A 16,414-nucleotide genomic window follows, 5' to 3' on the forward strand; every position below is an offset into this window, starting at 1 on the left:
TTTTGATTTGATTGTTCAGTTATATTTCAAGTAAAAAAAACAAATATATATATATATATATATATATATATATATATATATATATATATATATATATATATATATATATATATATATATATATATATATATATATATATATATATATGTTCATTGCCACCGGTTAACCGGTGGCAATAGTTGTTAATACAAAAAAAAAATATTGCGAGAACGACTATTGCCACCGGTTAACCGGTGGCAATACTTAATTTTGCCACCGGTTTTGAACCGGTGGCCTTTTCAACCGAGTATTGCCACCCCCCAACTGACCACCGGTTCAAAACCGGTGGCATAGGGGGGTTTTGAACCGGTGGCCAATTGATATTTTCGCCTAGTGTGTGCCCTGATAAGGTTAAACCCATCTATGAAAAAGAGCAGGCTGCAATCGCTACTGCTGCTACTGGTTTGTAAGATGACTAGCTCTTCTTGTGTCAAACTTTATATAAATCAGAAGTCTACTAGTTGTATGTTTGTTTTGTTTTCCGGAGGGGCACTTTTAATAGTCTATATATATATATACAAGATTAGTCCCGTGCGATGCACGGATTTCGTTGAAATATAGAGTATATATTTTATATATTCTTACGTATCAGAAAAATTATTGAGACAAAACCATTAGTCGTAAATGCTAATTTTATAAAATTAATTTTGAAGAAGAACAAACCGAATTTGAAAATATAAGCATATACATAAAAGTTAGATTTTTAATATACAATTTTAATTAAGAAAATTCAAAATGATTTTACACTTGTAATATAATATAAAGGAAAATAGAAAAAATATATGCATCAAAGTATTTTTGTTTGATGAAGCATAAGGGAAAGATGTACGTAGTATTAGATACCAATAGTTGGTGAAAGAAGAAAAATAAATAAATTAAAGAGTATAGATAAATTGAGAGGAGGAGAAATTAAATTTGAAATTCGAAACCAAAGAAAATATAATGACATCAGATTTTTATTTAGGCGGGAAAATTTTTCTCATAAAACTGCTACATGAATAATATGATGTCAGCGGTTGTTCAATTCCTTTGATTTATTTACAGATTGGTTGACCTCTTAGTTTGTTGCTGGATGGGTCTTATGTTTTAGTTTTAGTTTTAGCTATTAAGCACACCTCTTATTTTGCTTACGGAATGAGGTTGTGTGTGTTTGTTGTAAACGCTTTAAGTAATTATTAATATCGTCTTTTATGTGTTAATAAAACGATTGGAGATTATGATGACGCTCAATTATTAGACAAATTTTTAAATAAAATAAATATTGTACATCCGCTATAAAGCTACCCCTAAAATGAGCAAAAGTTACCTTAATTTGAAAAAATGTTACTCTGACATAAATAAAAGTTACGAATTATTTATGTTTTATTGATAAAAGATATCCAAAAAATTGAAAAAGTGATCCTAAATTTGATAAGAAGTGACCCTGATGTATAGTAAATTACTGTACACCGAATGTATACAAAATTTATTCCAATTATTATTGTTGAATTATCTCAAGAATTTCTTTTGTGTGGTAAGTGGTACTCATGTTCGTCAGTTGAAAAAATCCTTGAGTATGATTGCAATAATGACAAGAATGATTATGTGGCCTGGATATTATTTTGGACGTTTATCCAAAATTTGGGATGAGTTGGTTACATCCATCATATTTTGATAAGTGTGTCTTGTGTGCGGCCGGCCACATGGTGTGGCCACTTATACAAAAACAAAGTAATTCCTATAGCACTAATCCGGTAATCTATGTAATACTTACCAAGTAACCCCTACAACACTGACGAACTAACTCTTGTAAAACTGAATGAGTAACCCCTATAACACTAACGAAGTAATCCTCATGATAGCCACATATAAGACTTTGTGTGTTTTGATTGGACTCAATGATTAGGCTCAATTTGAAGGGAATTACTTAGCTTGCTCCAGACTCTCTACCGGGGGTTGATTGAGATTAACAACAAATAAAGTAGCGTTGAACATTGATTAAACATAATTAATACATGATAGATGTTCACTCTTACTATCAAACGTATCAATGTATGTTTCACTGTCAAGTCATCGCAATTAAACATTGAATTTTTTTTACTAATTTCAACTTTCATATATCACGCGATTGCTTGTCATATCATAATATCACAATTTTCTTATTAGACAAAAAAATCATGAAAAATAACAACTTGGGACATTGCCTCACAATTCAAAAAAAAAAATAAAGAGTCCTAATATACTTGAAACACGAAAAACCCACTTAAGTAAGTGGTAAAAACGTGTAAGCCAACTTTAGACTAAAATATAATATAAGTAAAATATTATGGCTGCTCCACATGGTATTATTGGAACCCTAGCTTAGGGTTACGTCTTTGCCTCTTTTGTGTACGAACCATGCATGATTTATTCAATGATAGGTTCAATCAGAATCATTTCGACTTGTTTGCGGATAAACTGGGTCATAGTATAGCCATCGATCTTCACCATCAGGATAAATATCGTATAATATTCTTGTTAGGTTGACGACTCAAGTTATCAATGGCCTTGGAACAATAGTAGGTCTTAAAATCGCTTCGTTTAGATCCTTCCATGCAAACTCCACCTCTAATCGAAGCTCCTTGATGGTTTCTTCCATAGACGTACCAAACTAACCCATGTGACTATTTAATGCAGTTACAATATGGCCTCTTTTTATTTCAAACTATAAAGTTAATCAATTCCATTAATTAAAATAAATATAGGAATAATGAGTAACCATATGTTAATTTACAGTAGTAACATAGAATAAATATGCGAGACCATAAACAAATCCACATGTGAGTTAAAGTGTTGTCCCACATTATTAAACTAATGATAAGATCAAAGTAAAGAAGGATGTTGGGATAATGTGTATTCTACATTGAAGATAAGAGAAAGTCGTGTCCACTCTGATCTGTAAAGCTAAGGAAAATACTCCTTGCAGTGGTGCCTTCTAAGACTTATAGACTGAATACGGGATCTTTTACCAAAACAGCTAATTTGACAAAAGTATTTACCAAAACGGCTAATTATGAATTTTAATTCCAAAACTAGCTATTTCTTTTTTCTTTTGAACCAATTTTGTTCAGGGTTCACTTTATTGATTTTTTTTTTATTTTGTTTTTTGGTTTTATTTTAATTTTTTTTTAGGATTTTTTTAAGTTGGAAATTTTAACAATATACGGAGTACAAATATACAAATTTTTTGTCTAGATCGTATCATTAAAATTTGGAATTTCAAGTAGTGTTGTTCTATCAACACTATTGCAAATTTATACAATAATAAGGGTTTTTAAGGTATTGTAAATTTTTTTCATGCCTATTAATCGTATAATTTTGTTAATGTCAACTAATTTGAATATTTTTTAGTTTAATGTGTATAATAAATAAAATTTACAAATATTTATGTGATATATAATGGTAGACAATGAATATGTTCTCAGTTGGTTTTTTTATTTTTTTTATTTTTATTTTTTTGTTAATTAGAAATTTGGAAAAAAAAATTTGAGGTTTTTTTTTTAATAAAATGCTGATGCTTGCACCTCTTAACAAAGTAGAGTCCCTTCCCGTCAAAAAAAAAAAAAAAAAAAAAAAAAAAAAGTAGAGTCCCTAGAGAATTATTGCAAATATATTATGTTGAATGCTATTTTCAAATTAATGAGATTTTTTTTTTTTGGTGCAAAAGAGTAGAGGACCTTTAACAAAAGAAAAACACATACATGAACTGAAATTATAACAAAGAAAAGAAAATAAACAAAACAGAAAACAAAAGCGCACCCTACCAAAAACAAGCTAGTTACCCTCTCATCATTGGATATCTTAAGCTAATAAGCTATGGCATTAGAATCTCGCCCCCCCCCCCCCCCCCCCAAAAAAAAAAAAAAAAAAAAAAAAGAATCAAACTAGTTCAAAAGAAAATAAGACACAAATAATTTCCTTCAAAGTTAATAAATTAGCTAGTTTTGGAATAAATATTGATAAGTAGCCGTTTTGGTCAATAATTTTATAAAAGTAGCCGTTTTGGTAAAAGATCCCTGAATACGCTCATAAAAGGTGCATACCTCATGACTAGAAATGTCATTCACGAGCCGGGCGATTATACAACTGGCTTTCAAAAACTTGGGAATTTGGTTCACCAGTTCAAAGGCATCTTTAATTGCAAACTCCCCCATGCCTAGAAAGGATGACATAGCAACGTACACATAGCCGGAGCTATAAATCCCATTTTTTATGTATTCATCGTACGTTGGAACCAATATTTGTTCACGCCATATGGCTTCTTCAAGGTAGGCTTGGCAAGTATGTGCCAACTGTTAGGGAAAAAAAATTTATAGCATTAATAATCATAATTATTGTTAATGCAACGTATAATTTGTACCAGAAGCTAAACAAAAAAAATACGAATCAATAATAAAATTCTTGTTAATATGTACATGTTTTTTGTCCGATTGAACAGCAAATAATTGTTGCTCCGGAGTTAAATCTTTCTGAACTTCGTCAAACATATCTTGCGCAGCTTGATAAACTACTTTCATGTAGTTAGGAGGCTTGTCGACGCAGCTTCTCTCACCCCTAATATATATTCCATCAATAAATATTCAAGTTATTAAATTAATTAAATAAAGATGCATATGGAAATTAAATCAAGTTCATGTTAGAAAACCTTAGAAATGCTTCGGTTAAGAGTTGTAACTCATCAACGGTACCATAAGAGTCATAGGTGTCATCTATTACAGATATTATCTTGAAAGTTTTGTGGTTTATGATCCTAGCTAATGAGTATCGGGGCTCATGGTACACGCCCAACATCCAAAAGTAGGCCTCTACAACTCTGTCGCGTACGAAGGGTAGTTTCTTCATAAGATCTAGCTTTCTCCACCACCTGTGTTGAGCGTAAACAAAAGCGTTAGAAATACATCAACTCTTAAATCTCCTTTTTTTTTTTTTTTTTTTTTTTTTTTAAGAATAATGTAAATCGATCTTGAGATCCCTTGCTAGAACCAAGAGAAAATTTTTTAACCAACTGAGTTATCCCTCACTCTCATAAGTTCCATTGACATGCAACCGGAGAACACAAACACAACTGAGTTATAACCTAGATAGAATCATTAGTAACCTAACTCACGTATATACGTACCTAGTAAGTTCCTGAAGCTCGGTGTTGTACAATATTTGGAGAATGTTAAAATCTACCTTTGCAAATCTAAGTAAACTTTCCTCATGAGAAGACTTTGGTTCATAAATTGAGATTTGATATCTTGATTCTAGCCTAATACTGCGCCAGTGAAGAGGTTGTTTCAAGGAACGAGCAACTTGTTGAGCCATGGGAGAGCTTAACTGTGTAGCAAATGATTTAAGTTGAGTAGTTGCAAATGCAAGGGCTTCGTCGAGTTTATCCGCTCCATGTACTCTTAAGTATGATGCTTCATACAAGCTTAGTATTGCTTGCACTTCGCTTGCTGTACATGCCTTAAAACTTCCATCCTCGCTTTTGAATTTGTCAAATATATCTGATTTTATTTGTAAAGAGAGACTGGGTTAATATTCTTTAAATATGAATATATATACTTTCTCGTGCACATGTGTACTTTATTATTGCAACACATAGGGGATGCATGGAATTTAAAAAGGTCATATTATGGAGTATAATATATAGGACCGGATAAGTTGCAACCATTACAAAGAGAGTAATTCCACTTCACAGGTTTGGGGAGGTTTCATTGTAAATTTATGTGGTAAATTGGCAACAGGAAAACCGAGTAGCACCTTAACCAAAGTGTTTAACTTTCTCTACTTTTAACATGTAGGGAATGCATGCAGTAGTTTTTGATTTTAAAAGGCCATTTGGTGACAACATATATATACAAAAAAGTTAAAGCATTAATAATCATTATTCTTGTTAATATAACGTGTAATTAATTCATATATCCATAAGCTAAACAAATAAAAAAATGTGTACATGTTTTTTGGCCGAATGAACAGCATATAATTGTTGCTCTGGGGTCAAATCTTTCTCAATTTCGTCAAACGTATCTTGCGTAGCTTGATAAATTACTTTCATGTAGTTAGGAAGTTGGTCGACGTAACTTCTTTCACCCCTAATATTCCATCAATTAATGTTCAACTTATTAAAATATTAATTAAATAATTTGCATGCATATGCAAATTATATCAAGTGTATATATTCATCTTAGAATACCTTAAAAACGCTTCGGTGAAGAGTTGCAACTCATCAATGGTTCCATAAGAGTCATAGATGTCGTCTATTACAGATATTAACTTGAAAAGTTTGTCATCTATGATCCTAGCTAGTGAGTACCGGGGCTCATGGTACACACCCAAAATCCAAAAGTAGGCCTCTACAACTCTGTCGCGTACAAAGGGTAGTTTGTTGACAAGATCTAGCCTTCTCCACCACCTGTGTTGAGCGTAAACAAAAGTGTTAGAAATATATCAACTATTAAATGGTTATAAGTTCCTCCAATACTTTTTTTGGTATTTAGAGATTCACAAGGGCAAATGATAAGAATCAATATATCAATATATCTCAGGATCTCCTGCTAGAACCAAGAGAAGCTTAACCAACTACGCTATTCCTCACTCTAATATGTTTCCCCAATATGCTCCGTTTGTCATTGCACAATCACATTAAAATGCAACCGCCATACACAAATGCTTTTGTTTGGTGGATATACTATTGGATGAACTTATAACCTAGATAGACTCATTAGTAACTTCACACATTTACATACCTAGTAAGTTCCCGAAGCTCGGTGTTGTACAATATTTGGAGTATACATGTTAAAATCTACCTTTGCAAATCTAAGTAAATTTTCCTCATGAGAAGACTTTGGCTCATAAATTGAGATTTGATATCTTGATTCTAGCCTTATACTGCGCCAGTGAAGAGGTTGTTTCAAGGAACGAGCAACTTGTTGAGCCATGGGAGAGCTTAACTGTGTAGCAAATGATTTAAGTTGAGTAGTTGCAAATGCAAGGGCTTCGTCGAGTTTATCCGCTCCATGTACTCTTAAGTATGATGCTTCATACAAGCTTAGTATTGCTTGCACTTCGCTTGCTGTACATGCCTTAAAACTTCCATCCTCGCTTTTGAATTTGTCAAATATATCTGATTTTATTTGTAAAGAGAGACTGGGTTAATATTCTTTAAATATGAATATATATACTTTCTCGTGCACATGTGTACTTTATTATTGCAACACATAGGGGATGCATGGAATTTAAAAAGGTCATATTATGGAGTATAATATATAGGACCGGATAAGTTGCAACCATTACAAAGAGAGTAAGGTGTCATTGCAAAATTATGTGGTAAATTGCCAATAGGAAAATCGAGTAGCACCTTAACCAAAGTGTTTAACTTTCTCTACTTTTAACATGTAGGGAATGCATGCAGTAGTTTTTGATTTTAAAAGGCCATTTGGTGACAACATATATATACAAAAAGGCAATATAATCGTGGCATATAGTTTTTCTGTCTGCCACGGTTAAGAAATAAAGGTACGAAATTGTAATGCGAAGAAGTAAGTGTCTAAAGTCTTACCGCATGAACAAAGTACAAACAAGTATCGTGTTAATAATCTTAAAAATATATAAAAATTTGACATAAAACTATGCAAGAACAATATAATCATGGTGATGAAGATGGTGACATACCACATGAAACATTGAAGCCATGTTGTCGTAGAAGACGAAAGCGAAGAGAAACATAATAAAGATCATCCTCATAGGAACTATCATCATACATCTTCTTGTGGAAATTTTGATAAGTGTCTTCAATTTCATTTTCAAAGTGATATGCAACTCCAAGCCTATGTATGTCATCTAGAAATACAAGTCTTTCCTTTGGATCCTTATCAATAACCGAAATTTCTTTGCGTACTACCTCCTTTAATTGTTCAGCCTCTTGCTCCATTTTCCTTTGGATAGCCTATGCCGATAATATATATATGTTAGTGCAATTATAGTTATTCCATAGCCACACCACGTTTCAAATAAAAAATAATACTCTCCCTGTGATACCAATTTTATTACTCTCGATGTGTTTTAAAAAGTGTTACACTTGACTAAACATGTAAACTGAGATACGACTTTGATTATTAATTTATCTAAGTTTATGTTAGGAAAATTATGGATAATTTGATACATGAAATTAAACAAATTATAACGAATCAAATAATATATTATACAATAACATTTGGTTTTTTTTTTTAGAATTATTAAATTAATTAAGTCAAAACCATTATTTGAATTGTGAAAAAGTCAAAGTAAAACACTTATTAAAACACGGAGGGGATATCAAGTTTAAATTTAGCAATTAATCCACAAGTGCGAATGTTGAGAATCAATTGATCTCAATCTGAAATTGTCAGGAAAACTCTAACCAATTAAGCAATCCCAGCATATTCTTAGGTGCACACTCATGCACCTAGAAATAAGTATAACAACAGCACAATATGAACATTAACTTTTCAGGATCTCTTTCTGAAATTGATAGAGAAACTCTAAGTACTTAATTAAGCTATTCCAAGCTCACTCTCATACGTACAAAATTAATCAAAAAAATAAACACGTGTAAATGCTACATACCTTGATACCTTAAATGATTAAAAAAATATATATATATATTAAAAAAAAATAAAAAAAATAAAAAAATATAAAAATATAAAAATATAAAAATAAAAAACAAAAAACTAATTTAAAACATGTGTAAATGCAACATACCTCATCTGGAGGACAATAGTTTAGAAACTGATCGCCCCAAACGTCGGGATGATAATTAGCAACAGGACGACTTATTTGTGCGCTCTCTTTCTCGTACTCCATATTCACTTTGTTTTTTCCAACGAAATTTTTGATTTTTTTGGTTTGTTTAAGAGTAATAAATTTATTAAGCACTAGATCACATTACATGCTATGTGAATATATATAGTATTTAATTCTATGCTTCTAGCGTACCCATATATATAAGGAAACAAATCCTTCCGTTGCTTTCACCAACCAAGACATTTTACCTAATCAATAAGTTTATTAGCTAGATACATGCAGAAATCTATACTATATACTACCTCCGTTAATTATTATGTCCAACTTTAAGGTATTATTTGTGAGATATAAAATATTCGAAAGTTGCATATAATAATTAACGGAGGTAGTAATAAAGTAATCACCAAAGAGGACACTTGACATAATTTTGTGAAAAATTTTCCCTCCAAAATTTTCTTTTAATAAATTCAAATTCATTTATTAAATTTTATTTATGCAACACATTATTGAGAATTTAAAAGATAGACATTAATAAATTCAAATTTGAAAAAAAAAATAAAATTGTTACACAAGTCTTTTAATTTCAATTAATTCTATATAGTTTCAATCGACTATAATTTTTACCTTATAAATCCATGTATTGCACGGGCCCAAAAACTAGTAGTGCAACTAAAGTAATCACCAGAATTATTCCAAACTTACACATGTCATGTCCATAACAAAAAACTTTCTTTCCAAAAACTTTTTTTTCTTTTATTTTTTTCCTTCAAATAATAAGATACTTTTTAAAAAAAATAAAAATAAATAAATAAGAACATGTAGCCTACACAACCATAAAAAATAGAACAATAACAACTTTAAATATACAAAAAAAAAATAAAAAAAAATTCTTTGCTTTATAAATAATTATCAAAAGTGAGATATCTTACTAAAAAAAAGTTAAAATAGCAAATAATACAGTCATAGATGCGGAGTAGTAAATTCGTGATTTTTTATCCTCCATATTTTTAAATCAATTCAATTGAAATTTATTGTTGCAACTTGCAAATAGAAAATAACCATACCAAAAAAGTTTTATATAATTTATATATTAAGATTAGATAATCTTCAATATTATCTTGAATCTTCATTCGTAAATCTATAAAAATGAATTGTTCATTTCCTACTTAAAGAAAGGGATTCTAACTCAATTTTAAATAATCCTCAATGTGATACTTAGAGGTGGAATTACAAATCGACATGGATTTGGAAATTAAAGTTTGAATACTTGGGTATTAATTAAAATACTAAATTGTCAAAATATAAAGAAAAAATTTTAAATTACACATGCATATTATTTCAAAAATTGAAATTTTATCAAAAAAAAACAAAAATATATAATGAATTGCTCACATCCCGTACATTAGGCTGGAAAATATTCTATTACAACTTAACAAGTGTACACTTAGAAGAAGAGATGATGTCGGCGGTTGTTATTTTGGTACTCCGTAATAGATACTAGGTTAGTCAACTGCAATGTAGTAAGTGTGTAATAAAAATATTTTAAGCAAAACATGATAAATCGTGATCTATCTTTCTCAAAAATAAAAGAAATAAATCATGATCGCTCTCATAAGATTAATTGAGCTAAAATGAAAAACATGATATTAAATATTCATATTAATTTCATAGCTATAATAAAAAAAATTTAAATATTAGCATTTGCTTTTTATTCATTATTTGAAAATTTGAAGAATTAATAAAAAAAAATGGAAAATTCAAGCTCTACAATTATTAAATATAGGAGATTGTTTTATAAAAAAATCTACGTAGGACGGGAAAAAATGTGAAAGAGCAAACGTCAATTATTTTTACTCCTTAGGAATTTTGTAGTTAGTTAATTTAATTTAGTCATAAAAGCTTTTAGAAAAATGTACTCCGTATATATAATTGATCAATTATTTTCAAATAGACTTTACCTTAAAAAAGAGGAAAAAAATGATGTCAATAATAATTTTTGATGGAAATTTTTTTATAAAAGACAACATATGGACAGTACAATGATGATATCAGCGATACTTACTTAAGTAATAGTTAGTCTTATAGATAGATATTTTATATTATGTTATACTTCATATATATTTCATATATTCTGTCAAAATATCTTCAAGGCCAGTTCGAGCAATTTTTTACGCCTCCATGCTTGGTACGGTTGTGAAGCACTGGTGTTTACAATAGAATTGCCTAAGAACAATCTAATCATCAGCACTCCGTATTTGCAAAAACATTGACATAAATCTTGAAAATTGCTATAAAAAACAAAGAAAACAAAAAAAACCATAAAAATTGGAATTCATGCATCTTACTTGTCAAAACCTATCATATGCCTTGATTATTAGTCACCTCTTGCGGAAATACATTGCAATCAAGATGTATGGTATCGATCTGACTCAATCTACATCGGTTCACAGTAAAGGTGGGCATGGGCCGGCACGCGGGCGGGACAAGCTCGGCACAGCCCACCACGGCACGGCTCACGGCCACAGGCACGCCACGGGCACGATCGTCGGCATGCCGGCACGTTATTTTTATAATATATATGCATCGATTTTGTATAATATATATTTTTAAAAATAAAAAACCGTGGTAGCCCGCAGCTCGGCACGGCACGGCCCGCCAAGCACGTGGGCCGTGCCGTGGGCTAGGGTGTACCAAAACTTGGCACGGCACGGCACGAGCCCCACCCCGGCACGGCCAAGCTAAGCACGGCCCGCGACGGCACGGCAAGGCACGATGCCCATCTTTAGTTCACAGTCAACATGATAGACCGCAAATACTGTAGTATGGAGTCCGTTTTTTATTATTTACAAAAAAAATACTCTGTAATATATTACAACTAATACCCCTTGTAAATAATACTCCGTAAGATATTAAGGAGGTATAAGGTTTTTTTTTTTTGGTGTTCTACCAAGTTCACACTTTGAGCTAATCCGAATTAGGGATCAGTTCTGGGTGGTTAGGTTTCAATCTCCTCTCAATTGTTGTTGCGGGGGATCGAACACAAGTCCTTTTTACCAATTGTAGTCTCAATCACTACTACACTAACATTCAATTGGTAATTAAAGTAATATATTGACCTGACTTAATATTCAATTTGCTTATATGGCGTTTTATATGTGGTCGTTATAGTTTTCATATTACCTCCATTATTTCTTATAATTTCCAACAATGTAGTATTTTATGTCTTACAAGATACGGAGTATAAATTAAAAATACATTTTTGTTGCAAATATTAAGAAATCAAGGTAGTATATTAACGTGAGTCAATTTGCAATTTGATTGTACGCGCCGCGCTATGTGGTCGTTACAGTTTTCACCTTATTTTAAGGTTTATTTGATTTGATCGATGTAAAATATTTTCAATGAAAAATTAGTTTTCATAGAAAATATAATTTCAAGGGAAACCACACTTGTAAGATAGTTTTCTTTGTTTGGTTCTTATAAGAGCAAGTTTAGCCCTAAGTCTTAAAGACTTTGGATGACATCATTATTTTGAGTCTTAAGACTTATGCTTAAGACTTTTTCCATTTTTCTTCTTAAATCTCAAGCAAGTCTCAAGTTAAATCTTGAAATTTCAAGACTCAACTTAAGATTTGAGATTGGGACCCACCTCACTTTTATTTTTATTATCCTTTTTTTAACACTTTTCTACATATAATATGTCATATATTTGAGTCTTAATTAGGGTTAAAGTGATAAATTTGTGCAAGTCTTAGTGAGTCTTAACAAGAATATGATGACATCGTTTTCAACGAGGACCACAAAAAATGATGTCATATCCAAGTCTTATGACTTTGGGCTAAACTTGCTTTAAGAAAAGTTAAAGAGTCCTGTCAAAAAGAAAAGTTAAAGAGAAATTTAAAAAATTAAAAATTAAAAACAAAAAGTGGGAATGTGGGGATGGATGAGAGGATCGAAAAGTAAAAAGGAGATAATAAGGAGAAGGGATGAAATTGTGGCATCCTTTAACTTATTTTGTAAAAGAAAATATTTTCCACCATTATAGATGCAATTTTCCATTGTTGGAAAAATTATTTCCACCCCCTTCACAAATTAAACAAAGAAAAATGGGAAATAAAATCATTCCATGAAAACACTTCAATTACATCAAACCAAAAGGGTTTCAAGTTTATTAAGTCCAATAAAGATAAGATAATGGTTAATACTATTACCAAGTACAAATAATACTTTCTCGGTTATTTTCTAATCGCAAAGTTTGGAATTTAGCACTATTTATTTATACACATTGTATTTAATTTTGTTATTTATATGTTGCAAAAAAAAATGTAGTCATGCATATGAGATCTTATTAGATTTTCAATTCTCGAAATATACTTGCAACATTGTTCCTCCATTTTTAAATAGTTTCATTGCAATACACTCTTTCAAGATATTTAAGAAAATTGAGGTTTACATGATTTAATATACTACACTTTAAAATTGGGTGGGAGGTTGTTACAAATATATATTAGTGGACCATGTATTTAAATAAGGAAAATAGTACAACTTTTCCACAAAATAAATTTCCAATTATAGTGTGCTGCATTACAACTGTATTGTGACATTTCCATTATAGAAAAACGTTACAAATATTAAAAAAACGGAGGAAGTATGTACCAATTATTTAGAATTTTTACTCATACTTTATAAAGTTTCACCAACAAGAAAATAAATTAAAAATCGGCCAATAAACCATCATTTGTTAGCAATCATAAAATTATCAATGTTATTTCCCTCAAAAAAAAAATTATCAATGTTGTGATTAAAAATGAATTGAAGAAATACAAAATAAGAGTTAATAAAGTTCATATAACATAAAACTTTATGGGCTAATTAATAAGTTCAGATAAAATAAGATAAAGATTAATCAATTTTAATAAGGTCTTATAAAACCTGAGATTTGAGAACGAAGTTTGAAAGAATGATATTGTGTAAAAAGTCACATTTATCCCGCAGAAGTAGTAAGCCAGTACGATCGAGGATGCATGTAATAACGAATATATAGATGAAAAAGGGTTGAACTTTCTAATTATATTCAGTAAGCTGTTTAGTCTACTAAGGGTCTGTTCTGATTTACTAAAATGAGCTGAACTAAACTGCAAGTGATAGAGGTTTTGTGAAATCTTCTAAGATGTTAATGGGCAAAAGAATTGGGAACTGAATTGTTTATGAGAGAAGAAAATTAGGAACTTAATTGAACTGAATCAAACTCAATTAAAATTAAATTAAGCTGAACAGACAGAGCCTAAGACTAAGACTTGAACTACTACGTATATAGATGAAAAAGGGTTGAACGTTCTAATTATATTCAGTTTTAGTCAGAGCTGCTTACTCTACTAAGACTAAGACTTGAGCTATATAGATGAAAAAGGTTTTAACTTTCTAATTATATTAGCTATATAGATGAAAAGGGTTGAACTTTCTAATAACAACAGGTCAAAGACTTCTAAGTTTGAATGGTTCGGGTTTTTTGTCCAAGTATATCTTGTCTTCAGCTAAATCACAATTTCAAAAGAATCGATTGGAATCAAAGAAATAAGTTCAGTTTTAGTACAGTTAGAACTGCTTAGTCTACTATATATTCTCTGATGTTGTGCTGCGTGCTTCTTCTAATAACCTTAATACAAAAATACTTCGTAATTAGTTGTTGAACTATCAAATCATTTGAAACTTCTACACTTAATAAAAGAAAATTATCCGATATATAGTTCACTAACAAGAGTTGTCTTCAATAAAATGTGATCCTCCCTCATCAACGGATTGAACAAGTCACACCTAACGTCGAAATTAGTTACTACTCCCTCCTTCTCTAAATACAGTTCCTGTTTAACTTTTTACGGTGTTCAAAACGTGCCTTAAAACGTCATCTCTAGTTTAATGGTGGCTATTGAAAATTACAGTGCATGGCACGAGAACTAATTAACCTGACTAATATAAATACAATGTGACTGATCCAACAAAATCTCACATGAATATATTTATCTTATAAATTAACGGAAATTTATGTTTAAAGTTTTCAAAAACTGACCCAGATATAAATCAAATGGGAACTATATTTAGGGTGACGGATGGAGTACTATTTATAGTCACCTTTATTTTAGTTGTGTGTGTGTGTGTGTTTAGAGAGTCATAAAAGCGAGAGTAAGAATCGATCTCAAGATCTCTTGGGACCGGGCGAAAATTAAATAACTACTTGAGCTATTCCTCACTCTATTTTGAGAGTTCTTGAGTAGTTGTATTACCCTAGTTGATCTTTGATTTTCTCTTATAATAGAGATGAGAAAAACCAAGACAAATTAATTATTGACAAGTGTGTCAAAGTTAACAGCTCAATTTGGTACACTTTTTTATTTTTATTTTTTAATAGGAAAAATATTTCAATTTGTCACACTTTATTCTGAATAACCTGCCAAAAAAATGGCACACTTGTTTGACGCGTTAACATAAATAATAAAATATTACTATAAAAGTTAACATTATGAAAGTTAAGTTAAATATGTTTAATAGCATTTTAACTATATGATGATAAAATGTTTACTATGTTAGAAAAACAATTTATTGTGCTTGTCAAAAAAAAACAATGATAGGAAAAAAAATTGTGTGTGTAAAAATAAATTGACACAATAAATCTAAATCCCTTTTAAATTCAAACTAATAGGAATAAACTTAGCACACACTCCATGCTCAACACTTACAAACTTAGCACACACTCTATGATCAACACTTTCATTCCTAAATATAGGAAAAAGATTAAGGGAGGGACTATCAAGAGATAGAACACAACATCTCAATCAATCAAGATAAGTGGTCTGGTAAAGTCCATAATCAAACACAATTTATCTGGACATAAAAATAGCAAAATTAAAGTATTAAAACTACATCATACAAGTCGCCTAGCAATTAACCACATATACTACCTTCGTTTCATATTAATTGCAAATTTAAAATATTTAACATCATACAAATATATAATAAACCAAAGCTGCAAATAATATGAAACGAAGATTGTAAACAACTCCCATCTCAATAAAATCACCAATATGAGTTGAAATACTAGTAACACCTCGTATGTAACAATGGTTTTGTTACTACAATGATTTATGTGTAGTGTGTCTTTATGTCAGTTTACTTAGTCAGTAAAGTGTTGGATTAGTATCCAAGACAGTGTATAAAATCCTAATTACACACTATCAATTTAACCAAGGGTGCGGCTTTAAAAAAACATTTAAAAAATAAAAAACCAAAGGTGCAGCGTGAAATGTACTTCCACCTACCCCACTACCTCCTTATTTTATTACTTTCTCCAAGTTTTCGTAAATTCCATACATAGAGAAGTGAAGCTAGTATTTAAAACAAAGAGTATTACACTATCTTATCCTTCTTTTTTTTTTTTTCTTTTTGATGAAACACTATCTTCAGTGGGTTTCTGGTGCGGCTGGCCGCACCATGCGGCAGGTTGTCAAATCAGCAAATGACAAAGTAACCCCCAGACAAAGTAACCCCAAGACAAAAGTAATCCCTGACTGACTTAGTAACCCTTGACCAAGTA

The 16,414-nt window shown here is 30.7% G+C and overlaps 1 protein-coding gene across 1 annotated transcript; it reads right to left on the reverse strand.

The window, feature by feature from the left end:
- Window positions 1–2,548: 2,548 nt before the first annotated feature.
- Window positions 2,549–7,975, reverse strand: LOC145604308 (putative terpene synthase 2). The gene is made up of 8 exons (XM_081660227.1): window positions 7,717–7,975; window positions 6,838–7,168; window positions 6,239–6,457; window positions 5,177–5,572; window positions 4,703–4,921; window positions 4,473–4,611; window positions 4,101–4,349; window positions 2,549–2,668 (listed from the first exon to the last, which is right to left on the reverse strand). The coding sequence occupies exons 1-8, from the start codon at window positions 7,973–7,975 to the stop codon at window positions 2,549–2,551; spliced, it is 1,932 nt and encodes a 643-aa protein (XP_081516353.1).
- Window positions 7,976–16,414: the final 8,439 nt, after the last annotated feature.

The sequence above is a fragment of the Chenopodium album genome, chromosome 22, assembly GCF_948465745.1.
Source record: "Chenopodium album chromosome 22, dcCheAlbu1.1, whole genome shotgun sequence".
Lineage (NCBI taxonomy): Eukaryota > Viridiplantae > Streptophyta > Magnoliopsida > Caryophyllales > Amaranthaceae > Chenopodium > Chenopodium album.

Excerpts from the sequence above, each read along its gene's own strand:
- LOC145604308 (XM_081660227.1), bottom strand. The coding sequence starts at position 7,975 with ATGGAGCAAGAGGCTGAACAATTAAAGGAGGTAGTACGCAAAGAAATT. Across the intron at positions 5,573-6,238 it reads TTCACCGAAGCGTTTTTAAG|TCTCTCTTTACAAATAAAAT; the intron begins GTATTCTAAGAT and ends ATATTAACCCAG. Across the intron at positions 4,350-4,472 it reads TTCAATCGGACAAAAAACAT|TTGGCACATACTTGCCAAGC; the intron begins GTACATATTAAC and ends TTTCCCTAACAG.